Source organism: Pyrus communis, chromosome 11 (genome assembly GCF_041283825.1).
Source record: "Pyrus communis isolate YQ-2024b chromosome 11, ASM4128382v1, whole genome shotgun sequence".
Lineage (NCBI taxonomy): Eukaryota > Viridiplantae > Streptophyta > Magnoliopsida > Rosales > Rosaceae > Pyrus > Pyrus communis.
In genome coordinates this window covers 4630228-4648000 of record NC_142575.1, presented here as the reverse complement: position 1 = coordinate 4648000, position 17773 = coordinate 4630228, and the positions used below count along the sequence as shown (strand labels likewise).

General features: G+C 37.1%; 2 protein-coding genes across 16 annotated transcripts in view; one reads left to right on the top strand and one right to left on the bottom strand.

Annotated features, from left to right (window-relative positions):
* The first annotated feature begins 1862 nt into the window (after positions 1 to 1862).
* The window catches only part of LOC137741958 (putative disease resistance RPP13-like protein 1), a 58807-nt gene continuing 42896 nt past the window's right edge, over positions 1863 to 17773 (top strand). For 6 of the 15 annotated variants that reach the window (XR_015953698.1, XR_015953701.1, XR_015953699.1 and 3 more), the window contains exons 1-3: positions 1863 to 5963; positions 6057 to 6152; positions 6453 to 6523. Coding sequence is in view for 1 of the 15 variants with exons in the window: in XM_088680522.1 (XP_088536648.1) it covers positions 1962 to 5921 (3960 nt within the window). In the remaining 14 variants the exon portion in view is untranslated. Of the gene's footprint in view, positions 5964 to 6056; positions 6153 to 6452; positions 7018 to 7394; positions 7442 to 7540; positions 7728 to 7999; positions 8200 to 8382; positions 9104 to 9218; positions 9414 to 17773 lie in introns of those variants that run through there. The other 9 variants (XR_015953700.1, XR_015953704.1, XR_015953702.1 and 6 more) reach the window with 9 other exon arrangements.
* Positions 10671 to 14999, bottom strand: LOC137743923 (protein PMR5). The gene is made up of 5 exons (XM_068483851.2): positions 14555 to 14999; positions 13998 to 14169; positions 13112 to 13290; positions 12514 to 12672; positions 10671 to 11236 (listed from the first exon to the last, which is right to left on the bottom strand). Exons 1-5 carry the CDS (start codon positions 14878 to 14880, stop codon positions 10894 to 10896), a joined length of 1179 nt encoding a protein of 392 aa, XP_068339952.2. The 5' UTR covers positions 14881 to 14999; the 3' UTR covers positions 10671 to 10893.

Here is a 17773-nt window from a genome sequence, read left to right as displayed (position 1 = left end):
CTTCCGTTAGTCTTTTTGTCAAATACTAATTTAATTGATGACATGGTATGCCACTAGACGATGACTATGCAAAAACATGGCACGGTAGGTCCCGCATAGTCGCGATAAAAGTGTCTCACAATCCTTACTTTTATTTATGAGGTTGTGATGAAAAAATACTTAATGTATAAAAATTTTAAAATCATGATATTTCGAAATACTAAAATGAGAATTAAGTTTTTTCTTTTTTGTTCGAGCTTTAATCCCACATACTCTCCTAAAGCAAAGTTTTAAACGAGGTCACTTTTTCTCAACCACTACAAATTGTACCTTAATTAAGGAAGTTTCTTAATTAAAAAATAAAAGAAAAAAACAATTCTTGTTCATGTGCACTGTACAACTTATGTATCACTAGACGGCATCCCCAATCCAAGTGAGCACATAGAAAGTTTCAAAAGTTGGAATTTCAGGATAGGTAGTAAAGTGAGAATTATTCTTAATTTTTTTTTAATTTTTTAATGTTCACATGAGCTATAGATTTTTTTAATTTTTTAACGTTCACATGGGCTATAAAGCGTAGACACCACGTGATGCATTACTAGAGGTTTTAACAGAAAGATTAATAGGAGAATGAAAATATCTCACAATTCTCATTTTAAGTATGAGACAAAAAAAATTTAATATATAAAGATTTAAAAATGACGACACGTCAAGTTAGTAAAAAGAGAATTATCCTTTTTTCTTTGTTCGGGGTTTAGTCCCACGTATTCTCATCAAACAAAGTTTTAACGAGGTCAATCTTTCTTAAGCACCACAACTTGTATCTTAATTAAGTTCGTCTCTTAATAAAAAATAAAATAAAAAACAATTTGTTCTTGTTCATGTGGACTGTACAAGTGACCCATCCCCCATGTGAGGACATAGGAAGTTTCAATAGTTGTTCCCAGATGGTCTTTAAAAGTGAAATCAGAGGATTATTCAAAGTTTTTTTTAGTACATTGATATTTTTTACATTAAACAAAAAAGATGTTCGGTTAATCCACATAATAGGTATTTTAATTTGGTATCAAATTTGTCATTCACGAGATTCGAATCTAAGACCTCTTACTTTCAAGTAACGAGGAATACCATCAGACCGTAGTATTGAATGACAAAGACTATTCAAAGGTTAATCACATGATTATATAATTACAAATTTACAATCTCAAAACAATTGTGATTTTCACCTGATTTTCCGGTAATATAATTGCAACTCAAAAGAAGAGGTGGGATTGTCACGTGATTTTCCGGTAAACGAAGAGGAGAAGAGGAGAGGAAGTTTCCTGTTTATTAATAGTTAATGAAATATTAATAAAAGTTATTGATTAGTGTTTACTTACAGTTACAGCACAATTTCACGTGTTGGTGATTTAATTAGTGAGTGTCATCGACTGACATTGCCACGTGTATCACGTGTCACTCCCATAGAAAAGATAACGCCTCGTTTTTTGTGAGAAGCAGTAAGAAAAAATTAAACAGCGCCTTGCTATTTGGGAAATAAATTAAAAAAATTAATAGCCGCACGATTGGCATCCACTTTAAATTAACGGCCACGATGTTGTGGTCCCATGCTCCCCATAATGATCCGGATCTGGATCTATGGACAACTTTTGAACCAGAAGACTAATTACAGACTACTGGGCAATCACAAGCTGTTGTCACGTAAAGCACCAGCTGGAAACCATTAAACAACGCCTCGCCGTTTGTGTAAGTTAAAAAATTTAATGGCCGCACGATTTGCATCTACTTTTAATCAACGGCCACGATGTTGTCGGCTACCAATAAAAATATGCAGATCTGGATCCATGGGACTACTTTTGAACCAAAAGACTAATTACAGACCAATCACAAGTTCATTACGAATTGGCATGCGTCAATAATTACAATCTCAAAAGCCCTTCTTCTACATTGGGCTACTAGCAAACTAAGCAACTAGGAAAAAAATGGCTGCCGCTTTGATAGGAGAGGCTTTTCTCTCCGCTTCCATCCAGGTGCTGTGTGACAGAATTGCTTCAACCGACTTCAGTGACTTGTTCCGGCAGAAGAAGCTGGATGAACCGCTCCTCATGAAACTGAATATGACGCTGCTCACCCTTTCTGCAGTCCTTGATGATGCGGAAGAGAAGCAAATTTCAAACCTTGCTGTGAGAAAATGGCTTGACGAGCTCAAACATGCTATCTTCGACGCGGAGGACCTGCTGGATGAGATCGACACTGAAGCTTTGCGATGCAAGGTGGAAGGTGAAGGTCAAACCGAGAAATTAACCAAAAAGGTGTTGAACTTCATCTCTCCTTCTCGTAGTAATTTTTATCGAAGCATGAATGTTGAGATACAAGGGTTATTACAAAGGCTGGAGGGCTTTGTGCAACAGAAAGTTGCCCTTGGTCTTACAGAAGTTGTTGGGAGGAAGGTTTCACAAAGAACTCCAACAACTTCCTTGATTCATGAACCTTTTGTATATGGAAGAGACGAAGATAAAGAAAATTTATCAAAAGTCTTGTTCTCTGACGATGCGAGCGAGGATGATGTATCTATCATCACCATTGTTGGTATGGGCGGGGTTGGCAAGACGACCCTTGCTCGAGCCCTTTACAATGATGATAAGGTGAAAGAGCACTTTGCCCTTAAATCTTGGGCATGTGTTTCAGAAGATTATGATGCTATTAGGGTGACTAAAACTCTTCTCGAGTCGGTCACTTCAAAACCTTGTAACATGACGGATTTGAATTTGCTTCAAGTTGAACTTAGAGAACAACTGAAGGGAAAGAAATTCTTATTTGTGTTGGATGACCATTGGAATGAGAAATATTTTGATTGGAAGTGCCTCCAAACTCCTTTTAATTCCGGGGCAAGGGGAAGTAAAGTCATCGTGACAACACGAAGTGAAAATGTCGCATCTCTCATGAAAAATGTGCCCATTCAACACTTGAAGCCTTTGTCGCATGAAGATTGTTGGATGTTACTTTCAAAACATGCGTTTGGAAACGAAAACCACAATGCACATCCAACTTTGGAAGAAATTGGCAAGAAAATTGCACGCAAGTGCAATGGTTTGCCTTTAGCAGCAGAAACACTCGGGGGTCTACTACGTTGCCAGAGAGACTTCAAGGAATGGAATAAATTGTTAAATAGTAGTCTTTGGGAGCTACCTTATGATAAAAGTGATATCCTTCCAGCCCTACGGTTGAGCTATCATTATCTTCCTGCTCAGTTGAAACGATGCTTTGTGTATTGTTCACTATTTCCAAAAGACTATCAGTTCAAGAAGGAAGATATGGTTCTACTTTGGATGGCAGAAGGTTTCATTCCGCAAGGTTTCAATGGGACAAGAATGGAAGAGATGGCCAGAAATTACTTTGATGAACTAGTATCACGATCACTACTTCAAAAATCAGGGGAGGATGGTTTCACAATGCATGATCTTCTTAATGACTTGGGTCAATTCATGTCTAGGGGATTTTTTCTCAGGTTGGAAGAGAGGGAATCACAAGAAGTTAAAAGACTTCGTCATTTGTCATATGCTAGGGGAGAATTTGATGCTGCTAAAAAATTTGAGCCATTAAATGGGGCTAAGTGTCTGCGGACCTTCCTACCTATCTCAATACGTGGCTTCCTCTTCCACATAAGTAAAAAGTTTCTACATGATTTGTTGCCATCCCTGAAACGTTTACGGGTTTTATCATTGTCCCGTTATAAAAATGTTGCTGAAGTACCTGATTCTGTGGGCAATCTCATTCACCTGCGCTACCTGGATCTCTCCAAGACGGCAATTGTAAACTTACCTGGTGCAGTTTGCACTATCTACAATTTGCAGACGTTACTGCTGTCAGATTGTCATAATCTCATTGAACTGCCAGCAGACATGAGAAAATTGATAAATTTACGGACGTTAACGTTGGCAGGTTGCTATTGCCTTACTAAATTACCAGCAGATATGAGGGAATTGAGTAGTTTGCATTACCTCGATGTCAGTGGAACAAGAATAGAAGGGATGCCAGTGGAAATTGGAAGACTAAAAAGTTTGAGAACATTAACTGATTTCGTTGTGGGGAAATCTACCGGATCTAGCATTGGAGAATTAAGGGAGTTGCAGCATCTTCAAGGAAGACTTCGTATTTCAAATCTGCAAAATGTAGTTGATGTTGTGGATGCTTTGGAAGCCAATTTGAAGAATAAGAAAGAACTCAATGACTTAGAGTTGGCATGGGGTGATGAGGAAGCCGATGATTCCCAAAAGGAGAGAGATATGCTTGACAAGCTCCAACCTTCTGCAAATTTGGAGAAACTGACTATCAGATTCTATAGAGGAACCAGCTTCCCAAATTGGTTAGGAAGCTCTAATTCCTTCTCGAACATACAGTTCATGTGGATCAGTGATTGTAAGTATTGTTTGTCCTTGCCAAGTTTTGGGCAGCTGCCCACTCTTAAAGATCTATGTATCAGAAGGATGAAATTTGTTAGGACGGTTGGTGTTGAATTCTATGGTGATCTTAATGGAGCTTCTGTAATTCAGCCCTTTCGGTCTCTGAAGACGCTGGAGTTTGAGGAGATGCCAGAGTGGGAGGATTGGCTACCAAGTCCAAGTGGAGCTTCTGTACTTCAGCCCTTTCCTTGTCTCCAGAAGATGATAATAAGCAATTGTCCGAAGCTGAGAGGATACTTGCCCAATCGTCTTCCATGCTTGAAAACACTTAGCGTGTTTCGGTGTGGATATCTACGTCTGCATGATGAATGGGCCAGTAGTAGTAGTGGTCTTAACATGGACTACTTAGATATTAATGGATGCCCAGGTCTGTTACCATTAATAGAGAGAGTAGAGAAGAAGTTCTTGTCCACACTTTTCATTTCTAATTTTGATGCAATACAGTGCCTGCCCAAAATGAAATATCTTCGAAGATTGGTGTTCTGGGATTGCCCAACCGTGTCGTCATTAGAGTTCTTATCTCATGAGATGATGGCCGAATTGACATCACTTGAGTATTTGGAGATCTGGAATAGTTTTCATTCAGTGAGGTCCTTCCCGTTGGGCGTTTTCCCCAAACTTTCAACTCTTTTTATCAATGGCTGTGAGAATCTGGAATCCTTTTCTATTGAAGAAGTTGATCAGAACCTAAGCCACCTCAACTACCTGCGAATCTATAGCTGTCCAAATCTGGCGTCTTTCCCGGACGGAGGATTGCCCACTCCCAACTTGAGAGAATTGTCAGTCGGTGGATGCAAGAATTTGAAGTCGTTCCCCGAACGAATTCGCACCCTCACCGCCCTTGAACGATTGGGATTATACGATCTTCCAAATCTGGTATCATTTGCCCAAGGGGGTTTGCCTCCCAACCTGCAATCTTTTTATGTCACACGTTGCGACAAAGTGAAGCCTTCAGTGGAGTGGGGATTACAAGGACTTGTCTCCCTTAAAGAATTTATAATTGCTGGCGAGATCTGGGCACCGTTGCTCAAGGAACAACTCCTGCTCCCTACTACTCTTAACGATCTCCGCATCGCTGGACTATCAAATCTGAAATCGGTGGTGGACGGAAAAGCACTTCGACACCTCGCTTCTCTTCATCGGCTATCCATTGAAGATTGCCCAAGTCTGGAATTCCTTCCAGCAGAGGGACTTCTACACCTCACGTCTCTTCAAAAGCTACAAATTTATAGTTGCCCGAGTCTGGAATTCCTTCCAGCAGAGGGACTTCAACACCTCACGTCTCTTCAAAAGCTAAAAATTTATGGGTGTCCAAAACTCCAATTCCTGCCAGAAAACGGTTTGCCGCCCTCTCTTTCTTACCTGCATATCTCCTCTTGTTCCACCCTGGAGAAAAGGTATGAGAATAAGACGGGAGAAGATTGGGCCAAGATATCTCACATTCCTTGCATACGGATAAACGACGAACTCATCATATGAGCTCTGTCTCTCTCATACAAAGTTGTGGCATTTCACTCTCAGGTAATTTGCATCTAATTAACTTCAATAGTTTGAAAAATAAAAGACATAACAGAAATAAGAATCATAGCATATTGATCAAATATTTCTTTGCAGGAAGGAAGACACATTATCCCTACATCTTTAACATTTTCGGATGGTATGAAGAGGATCAATCCAGCATAGTAAGCATCAAAAGTGCAACATGTATAGGTGCTCTTTCATAACCGAATAATGTATTAACATTTCAGAAATTACAAAATTTTGCAATTTGTTTCTTATCCCTGGCGTCACTTATAGAATATATAGTAGTTTGAAAACTCACAATTTTTTGACCAAGAACTTTGGGAATATGTTTATTCCTGGACTGTAGGGAAAAATGGTGCTGTTATATGTTAACATCTCTGCATCCGCATTCTGGTTTCGGATTTCATTCATTTCTTATTGAAAGCATGCATGTTTCGTATATCATAAATAATAAAAACCATCAATAATGCTTATTTTGGTCTGCAGAAGCCTACACAAACTTGCATCCACACTTTCCTCCTCCTCCATTGGCAGGCTGTCTCGTTTTCTTTATTCAGGTACCAGATTGATGCTTGCGTAGATACTTTATGCTCTTGTGGTTCCGATCATATAATCATAGTTGACAAATGGAAAGATGTGTGCAGATAAATCTTTCGAGGTGTGTTTTCTGATGTTTGCCCAAGTCTGGAATCCCTGCCACGAGAGGGACTTCAACACCTTACTTCTCTTCAATATCTAACTATTTATAGTTGCCCGAGTCTGGAATTCCTTCCAGCAGAGGGACTTCTACACCTCACGTCTCTTCAAAAGCTACAAATTTCTGGGTGTCCAAAACTCCAATTCCTGCCACAAAACAGTTTGCCGCCATCGTTTTCTTACCTGGAGATCGACTATTGTTCCACCCTGGAGAAAAGGTATGAGGATAAGACGGGAGAAGATTGGGCCAAGATATCTCACATTCCTTTAATAAAGATAGGCAAACAAGTCATCATATCCGTATGAGCTCTGTCTCTCTCATACAAAGTTGTGCTTTTCGGCATTTCACTCTCAGGTATTTTGCATCTAATTAACTTCAGTAGTTTGAAAAATAAAAGACATAACAGAAATAAGAATCATAGCATATTGATCAATTTTTTCTTTGCAGCAAAGAAGACACATTATCCCTACATTTTCAACATTTTCAACATTTTCAGATGGTATAAAATACATAACAGAAATAATGTATTAACGTTTCAGAAATTACAAATTTTGCAATTTGTTTCAGAAATAATGTATTAAAATTTTCAACATTTTCTTTCTCAAGTCTTGTTTGCTCTGAATTATTCTCTAGCCTTATCCCTTGCGTCACTTATAGAATATATGGTACTTCGAAAACTCACAATTTTTTGACCAAGAACTTTTGGAATATGTTTTATTCCTGGACTTTAGGGAAAAATGGTGCTGTTATCTGTTAAACTCTCTGCATCCGCATTCAGGTTTCGGATTTCATTCATTTCTTATTTGAAAGCATGCATGTTTCTTATATATAAAAAATAGTAATAAAAACCATCAATACTGCTTATTTTGATCTGCAGAAGCCTATTTTCGACATGGGGGCACAAACTTGCATCCACACTTTCCTCCTCCTCCATTGGCAGGCTGTCTTGGTTTCTTTATTCAGATACCAGCTTGATGCTTGCGTAGATACTTTATGCTCTTGTTGTTCCGATCATATAATCGTAGCTGACAAATGGAAAAATGTGTGCAGATAAATCTTTCGAGGTGTGTTTTCTGATGTTTCTTTTCGTTTCATTCTTTTTATTTATCTCCAACATAAACTCTTTGATGAGAGAGAGAGAGAGTGAGTGGGGAGGGAGGGGCAGAGAAAAAGAAGAAATGTTTTTGAAAGTTTTGAGAATCAAAGTTGCAGATATATTGATGCATTATTCAACTGTTCTGTATTCTTTTTACCATTTCTCAGTTGCGTGAATCAGCATTAGTTATCAAGACTTGTGTAAAATCAATCCTAAGTATCTATTAATACAATGTGCCAGGACATACTCATTTATGGCCCTTGTGGATGCAGCAGCGAGCTAACTGTGGTGTGGAACTGTAAAGTAGAATTACCCAAGGAAACAGATGCTAGCTTGCATTAATTACTGGGCCTGTCTGGCAAGAGTAAACAGCCGTGGCATGCTTTTCTAGTTTTCTTCCGATGTCCTAGTGATCTTCTTGCTGGTGCAAGAGATATCATGTAGGTAACCCTTGGACGATGTCTTTTTTTATTTAATTTTTTTTTATCATTCTGATTTCGTTTGAATATGGTAGCTTTTATGTTGGTGCGGATGAGTTTCTTTACAAACACAAATGCGTAATTCACTTGTATATGTGCTGCACTGACTTATTTGGTTTGAACATGGTGGCGTCATTGCTGCAGAGTCTTTATTGTGGAACTTAAGAGGCAATTGTCTGAGGCAACAGATGTTAGCTCACATCAATTTCCTAAGCATTTTTGGCATGAAGATGATGCATCTCTAAAGGAAGATGATGGAACCCCGGGATGATATATTTCTTTGTCATACGGGCGTGGTTTGAATACGGTGGCCTGCTATCTCATCTTCTTTCAATGCCATTATCATCTTCAAGTTGGTGTATCTACGCTTTTCTTTACAAATGTAAACTGGTAATAGATCTTTAGTTGGATACTGCAGATGAGCTTTAATTTACGTTCTCTCTTACCATGGAACATCTTATGCAGAGGATATGATGCTTCGTTTTAACAAATGTTAACCGAATATATGTTTCAGTTTTGCCCCTCACAATATCCCTGTTTTATGTAGTTTGCATATCATTTAAAAAAAAAAAAAAATTCATGTTTATATAATTTACAAATCTTATACTTCTTAGAGAGAATTAATTTACGAAGCAACAATAATCGTTTCTATTTAAAACTGTAATAGTTAGTTTTGTTCATTCTTTATCATCAATGATCAATCTGTCCATTGAATTTTACCTTCATCACTGTATTTTGGAGTTTGTTGAGCTGATATGTAAGTAAAGCAAAAGCATCCGAGATGACGTTCATGTTGAATAGCAATCACAAGAAGCAGGCATTACAAAATTTCATATGTAGTAGGAGTGTTTGAAAGCAGATGGAGGTAAACCTCTTTGTATCCTTTTCCCCTGCCTCTAATTTCTGGAGGACTCCAAATGTTGTTTTTTCCAGCTGGAACTGCAGTTTATTGTTACTGTATTGCTTATTTTGAAGTACAGAAGCCTAACATGGGTGGCACAAACTCGCATCTGTACTTCCCTCCTTCCGCGTTGGCAGGTTGTCTCATTTTCTTTATCCCGGGACCATCTTAAAGCTTGCGTAGATACGTTATATGCTCTTGTAGATCCGGCCATAAATTCACAGCAACAACGGAAAGCCGCACGTAATTAGATCTTTTAGCAGAAGATGTGGAGGTGTGCTTTTTGACGTTTCTCTTCCTTTCGTTATTTTTCTTCATCATCAACATAACGAGAGACAGGGTGGGTGGGGAGGGGTAGCGAACAAGGAAAAAAATGAAAAGTTGTGAGAATCAAACTTCGTATGGTTGAATGTTCTCCATTTTTTTCCTTTTGAAAGTCCTTAAAACTAATAGACACTGTGATCCTTTCGTCCACCACTGGGTAGAAAGGCTTGCCTAAAGGTGACTAGAAGTAACACAGCTGCTGCAGCTGTCGAAGTCAGGAATTTTCGGGAGGAGAGGCGAGCTTAAAAGAGTGTAAGGTTAAAAAAAAAATGGCAACAACCTAATCCTTTTATATGGTAGTGTCTTCCATAATTTTTCAATATCAATTGTTGTCGGCGATATTTCACGTCATAAAAATGTCGCATAATAGACTCGTTATTAATAAAAGCAAATACATCTCTCTTAATGTAAACAATCATGCTATTACTCAATCATTGATCTCTCATTTTGTACGCAATGGTGTTTTCACAATATTATAGCAGAAAAAACTCCTTTGCAAGATTACTAATTCTTCTGATCTTAGACTCTTAATCCTAGAGTAAAATATACCATATGACTGCTAACTAATTAAACCAACAATTCAATTAATCAATACCAATAATCATATGAATTATTCAACTAATTGAAACGCATTGTTTGGTTAAGGATTTTTTAGGGAAAAAAAAAAAGCAGTGCAGCAGGAAACAGAAACCAGAAAGCAGGCCAAACGACCGTAACTTCCGACGGGACCAGAGGGGCGGAATCATCGCTCCTAGGCTTAATTTCCAGTGAGAGGAGGGGCGGACGTCCCTTCTTGTCTCTCTGTAGCTTCGCCAGTGCTAGAGACTGAAAGAATAGAGGGAATGCATGTGAAAGCCGGAGGTGAATTTTTATGCCATTGACCTGTCCTTGGAGCACTTGGGAAACTGGAAATTTCATCTCAGAAGCGCCTCAGTTGGAAGCTCCACGTACTACCCATTTTCTCTTTAACAAATCCACCTCATTTATCTTCCCCTCATCCAATCCGTACACATAGGATTGCTTTCGTCGAGACGAGAGAACACACTGTTTTAATCAATTTGGCTAAATTTTGGCACCGACGTACTTCCACAAAATATATCTAGAGATTATAATATCGTCAAAGAGGTCTTAAATGAAATTGCCTTGAAACTAAATTAGAACTAATGAAAATGGGATGAAGATGCCAAAGAGTAAAGAGAAAAAAATCTTAAACGTTAAAGAAATTCTTAATTGGAAAAATAATTTGGAAATAAGAACCTCATTTCTCCTCACTAACACTAACAATATATTTGCACATCACTTTACAAATTAGAATATAGAGATAAAGAATGAGCTGCAAATTTTGCACTCTCTCATCAGAAATGTGTCACAAAATAAAATAAAACCTATATAACTTGTTAATTAATTAGAGTGCAAATAAAATTTAAAAATTAGAAGAACAATGTTGTGTAAAAGAGTTGGTTCCAAGTGTCTGGCAGTCCAGGAAGGCACCAATGGCTGCAATCTGCTGAACGGTCGGGACTGGCTCTCTGCTGAGGGCTCAAATCACCACTGTAGATTGATGGGTGCCCGTCTTTTCTCAGCTCTGAAAGCATTGTGATGTCCAGCAAAGACGGAGGATTTCTCATGCCCCGGATCACACTGTCCATCACCCTCATTTGGTCTGGATAAGTAGTCCCGGGATAAATTACTCCGCTCACTTTCATTGGTGCTGTTTCTCCATAGCAGTTCTTGGTGGTTGTAGGAGTTGCACCCCCATTCCATTCATTTGGGCTGTCAATTTAGCATGTTATTCAACTGTATACCATGGTTACCAAATTACTTAGATTCTCACCTTGGTCATTCCGTCGAAATATTATTTGCACCTCTAAACTTTGATAGGCAAATGAATCATGCTTCACTGCTGAAAGAAGATCAACAAGTGCTGTTGAAACCTAATCACAAATCGACAAGTGTCCAATAATATATTTTCGAACTCAATTATTTGAATACATGTTCATTTGTGATTGGTTTTCAGCAGCACTTGCTGCTCTTCTTTCAGCAACGAAACATGGTTCAAAGCAAATGACATTTGACAGATTGATCAAAGTGACACAATTGAACTTTTAAGGACAATAGAACTCAAAAACTTAATTCCGGGACCGAGATGAGAATCGGATAATAACTGACGGTTTACTCATCTACAATTTATTTTCCCAAACATGCCCTTAATTTTTTTTATGTATTCTGTGCATGAAACGCAAATCCGATATTAATTTATTCTTCCTACCCTGCAGAGAGTATAATCTTTTTTTAAAATTTAGAGAAATTGAATTCTGTGGAGGAAAAGATTTGAGAGAAGTGGTCCATTCTCTCTGGTGAGCCGTACATTAGCAATTTTTGTCTTCTTCAAAAATGGTATGTGTGTACTGTTTTCCACCGACATAGCCAGTGCTCTGAAATATTTGCATTTTCTAAACAAGATAGGTCTATTTACACAACTTTTTACTTGTGATGGTCATTCCTCCAAGTTGTAGTTTCATTCACTCAAATTATAATACATATATTGACTTATAAATATCATACCCGACTACTCATCGTTCGGGACAAATAAACCTTAAAACCTATCTATGTATAATATGTAAATTAATAACACTACGTGATACTACAGTTTTCGTAATAAAATATCTTCCTCGGGTTGTTATACCCGACCATTCATGACTAGTGGACCGACCTAAATATAGGGTAGAAATCTAGTCAACATTTAGCAACCCAAAAAAATATCTAAAAATGCTAGCAAGAGAAATGCTAAGATGACTCTTAAATGTGAAACTCTCTGCCGCCTTGTGTTTTTTTGCATAATATATTATAATGTTAGTACGAGAATTAACGTTAAAATGTAACGTGATAAAAAATTCCACTTTGAAAGCATTTCTCGCAATTATTTGGTGCTTGGAGGTAGTAGCACTGTAGCAGTGCCTATAGCTAATTCCAATACATAAATTATGAACCACGGAAAATTGAAAAATTGGAAATTCCACCAAACAATTATGAGCGAGAGAGAGACTGACTCGTAGTGTGTGGGAGAAATAGAGAGGAAGAAAACTCTGGTCTTTGTGGTGTCGATGTTCGAGTCAATCCAATTCGCCCATGTTTTCATCCCCTTCTCCAAAGCAGCCAAACGGTCCATGTCTTGGTAATAATTCCCTCCTGATTCCATGTAATCCCACCTACACGTTTTCAAACACAATGATCTTAATTTCTCGTGTCGAGAATGATTTACATGAAATAAGTACATTATTATTTTGGTATCCAAACTGATTATGTCTTGTTATAATCTAAAGTTAAAACACCTAACAACGCATGATAAGTTTGGATCGCTAAAACTACACATTTTGGTGCATGTCAAAAACATTTTGGACAAACCCATAAAACGTTTTACAACTTTTGGTAAACTTTTTGGTATAGAGATGCAGTTCTACAGCAAGATAAAAATGTAAGAAAGCACTAAGTTCTTTAATTGGTCCAAAAAGCACTTATGCTCCTAAAAGTACATCTACCCAACTTTACCAAATGCTTTACTCAGAATGTGGACACTAGCATTTTGAACCTAAGGTTACCACTGCACACAAGTACCAAAAGATAAACAAACACACACGGATTGCTCACCCTTGGAGACCTCCTTTGTGGCTCCACCAATGACCGGTGTTAAACGACAGCACGTCGGCGTTCCGCCACACCTTGCTGTTCTCCGAAATGTCCTCAAGCCTCAGAACTCTCTTCCCTTGATACATTTCTATGTCGACCAGGTACGGAGCTTTGTAAAATTGCAGTGTCAAGCCGTAGTCCTGCATCATAGGAGCAAAACCCAATAAGGTTCTGTTTGGATCGACACAATGCTCTCATTTCCTAGCACATGACTTTTTAGGGACAACGAACATGCTGATGATATTTTGCTGTCCTCACCAATGGACCCAAAGGGTCCCTCAGAACATCTTGCCTACGTGATTTTTTGGACTAAATTTTCAAAGGAAAGTGCTTTTCACTCTCATTTTTGTCTACCACACACATTTGTTAATTTTGTCATTGATTTATATAATTTTTTCGATTCGACGGTCGAAAATTGAGAAGTGTGTGTAAAAAGTATAAACGGATGTGTAAATAGCATTGCATTTTCAAACCATTGTCAAAAAATGCAAAATGAATTTGTTCATTTAATAAATGAGTCTTGCAATTTTTTTGTTCCTACAATAATAATAGTATATGAAAATGTGTTGATGAGCATTTATGTGATATGGGAAGAAAAACTCTCCCACACCATCTCTATTCTTACAAAAATTATAACCATTTACGGTGTTCCGTATTTTAATTTAAAATCTAGGCAAATTGATTAGGACAATGTGTTCGCCTCTTACACGCAAATTTAAATTTCCTTTCTTATAAATTAAATTAGTTTGAAGTCCGTCTCATTAGCAATCATTTTTGGCATTGAATTTGAATCCAATTGCTTCAAGAAACAAAAAAACCAAAACCCAGAAAGAATTAAGGGACTCACCAGGAAACTGAATGTTGAGAGTGGATCCCCCTTAACCATTTGAGTCTGGGTTTGCGGATTGGTAGAGTAAATCAGACAAACCAAAGATTCCCATTGGTTCCTCCCAAGTGAATCCCCTACAAACATCACTGTTTTCCCTTTCATTTTGAGCAGAAACTCAGCCCCATTGAACCTACCAACAACAACAAGATACACCAAAAGTCACCAAAACGTTAAAAAAAAAAAATATATATTTATATATATATAATAATAATAATGAAAATGGTTTAAAACTTGGAGTTTTGAAGATAAGGACAAAATAAAAGGTAAAGTGAATGGTACCAAGATTAAATTTTTTGTGTAAAAATATGATTTTTCGTTAAAATGAACAGTACCGAAAGTTTTTCGTTAAAGTTTCCAAAAAAAAATCCTAAACCCACCTCAAAATCAGAAAACAGCAAAAATCCATTTCATAAAATCACTTTTGAAATGCTTTTGCTTAACCTTGGGAGCTCAGAATCTAAAACCCAACAAAAACCCATGTCTCAAAATCACATTGTGAAAGCAGTTTTGGTTACCTTGGGAGCTCACAATTGAGGGGTCTCCATCTGTACTTGAGGTAATCGGAGTCCGGGCGGCCGTACATTTGGCAGTTGAATTCAGGGTCGATGATTAAGGGGCACTCGGAAGATTGGTACATTGGGTAGGAGTCGTCTTGGACCCAAGTGCCTGCAAACAATACGCAATTGGATTGGTTGGTTTGGAACATCGGAGCTGTTCTGTGATGGTGGAAGTTGTGGTGGTGGTTCTTCATGCTGTATATTATGGCAGAGTGGGATTGAACAAAAACTAAGCACAAAAGAGCTAAGCATGAAGCAATAGATTGGGAGCACAAAAGAGCCATTGCAGTCTTGCAGAAAAGAGAGATGATTGGGTAATGAAGAAAAAGCCAAAGCTGAAAAGAAGAGAGTACCGGAGTAATGTAAATTTGAGAGCAAAAGTTGATATCTTGATTCTGCAAATGCAATTGGGTCTTTTATATAAAAATGGAGGGGGATTTTGGATTTGTTGCGTGCATGTGGGAAATTTTTTCCATCTGTTTGTAACACAAGTGCTATATTACGTGTTGTTAAATAAGTGGTGAAAAATATTATTTTTTACGTTATTACCCTTTTAATACAAAAATTTCACCACTTGTATAGAAACACACAATATACTACTCCGTATTCCAATCACATTAAAAAATCACTTGTGAAGGGCTGAGATGGGTTCATACTCACACGTGAGTTATAAAATTGAGAGGGGGATTGGTGATGGTGAATGTGCGAGATTATGATTTGGACCCCCTCCCTCAAGCCTGGAAGCTGAACCGACACTTCTTGCTTTCATATTGGAATGCAAAAAAGGTGGTTTTGTCCACAAATCATCGTGGGGTCTTGTTGAATATGGTGTTCTTACGAGAAAATTCTATAATGTATTGGTGTATGAAATACATTATTGTATTGAATCGTTGGATTGTATGGTTAAATTTTATTAGTTTCAATTTAACCGTTCAAACATCAGTGAATCTCATACATCGGTGTATTGACATACATTATTGAAATTAACGGATAGATGTATCTTGAAGAAATTTGTACAAATTAATTTGTGAATGTAATTTGCTTAAAAGTCGCTATATACATTGACGTACGGTAGAAATGCAATGTATGCATGTGTGAATCAAAGGAAAAAAACGGTGTGTGAATGCATATTTTGTCTAAGAGTATGGATTGAGTTGGTATATGCGTATACATTGCTCCTAATCTTCAATGTAGAATTACAGAGTTGATAATGTCACTTTAAAACAGTCAAATTGTGCAATTTATCCCTCCAAACTATGATTCATTTTTTAAAGAATAATATTTGGCTACTTAAAAGGACGTGTATAGTTCCTACTAAAAAATATTCATTGTTGATTCATAGAACTTTGTGTTTATGATCAGAACCGTTCATATTATAAATCACTCTATAAGGATCATATCTGCCAAAAATCAATTAAACTAAGGTTGTTTAGTTATCAAACTTTATAAAAACAGATGAACGGAATTGATAAAAACATTACAAATTGTCTATGTATTTGTTATAATAGATTGACTAAACGACATTAGTTTTAATTCCTTTTTTTTTTTAGATATGATCTTTACAAAGTGTCTCATAATATGAACAATTTTGATTATAAGCACAAAATTATGTGTCTCGAACATGAAGAATTTTGAGTAGAGTTGTTACTCATCCTTTAGTGACTAAGTATCGTTCTTGTTTAAAAGCTAGGCTTTGTATTGACTATATTAAAGAGAATCGAGGTATAAAAATAAAGATGAATGTGAACAATGAAAAAATGAATGCACGTAAGTCATTGATATGGATTAAAAATGATCTTAAAGGGGTTGAAAGCTCTTTCAGAGTCCATGTAAAATATGAATATATGAACCTACCACTGTTAATAATGTTATACTCTCTTTAATTTTAATGAAATCGATGCACCAAACGATTTATAATTCGTACAATAACTACTCAAATAGTAGAGATTTCAGGAACTTAAATTTGGGAGCAACTGGCCAAGGTTGTGTGCTGCGGGAGGCAGGCAATGTGGGATGATGTAATCTCAACTTGGTGCCCATGGGGGCCTCTCGGTGTGCTACTATGTTATCCCCCATCAATTGTACGCTGGGAATTGAGTGCTATTAGGCGCCTCAAAGTTGGTTGGATTTTTTTATCTCCCATCTATTGTAAAAAGGGAATTAAGATTCTTTTTGGATTTTTGTATCTGGAGCTGATGGATTTCAAAATTTGGATTGTTCAAGAGAGAGAAATTTAGACCGTTCAAGGGCTTAATTTTATGTGAGGTGGGCTGGTTGGATGGGTTAATGAGAGCCACATGATTTGAATTGAGTAGTCTGTATTTTAATGTCAAACGGCTTTAAACACATAGATTCGAAGAGGGATTCGTAAAAAGGAGGCAGAGAGAAAAATAATCTAGGTGTGCACCTTTTTATGAAAGAGGGCAAACTTCCATTTGGAAAGCAAAATGTGCCTTGCTTTACTTAACAACATATGCATAGAACACCATTCTTCAGTCTTGTAATTTATACTTTGCTTTATGGAAAAGCAAAGGTACGAGCCTCGTGCAACATCACCATCTAAATTATCACCTTCATGCTCATGAATTCGGGCTTATCAATTATGACAAAAACTTTTAGGTAAAATTTGAGACCCTCTTTGGCTTTTCCTCAATCAAAGTTCATACAATTAAGTAAAGATAATTGTTATTAGCGTTATGAAAAGATAAATGAATTTCACACATTTACTTTTTTCTTTATGCACGTTTTTATATTTTATTTCCTAGCCTTGGAATTGAACTGATTAATGACAAAGTAAATAAAGATGTGTACAAGGAGGAAAAAAGCGTGTGTACAAAACTACTTTCTTATAATAATAAAAAGTCGGAAGAGATTTGAAATTCAAGTAATTAAACATATTTATCTCCGGACCCATGTGTCCAGCTCCACTCTCCCTCAATATCTAATAAAAAATGGGAAAAAAATTACAATCAAAGGAGTGCTTGAAGACTATGGACTTGTTTGGATGTGTGCTTTTAAAATGACGGAAAATATTTTTGGGTTCCAAAAGCACTTGAAGTGCTTTCTGCAATAAGCACCAGTTATGTGCTTCTTCCAGGAAGCACTTTAAGTGTTTTTTCAGGATTTACTTGTATTTTTACTAAGAATTTGTTCCAAAAACATTTTTATCAAAAACGT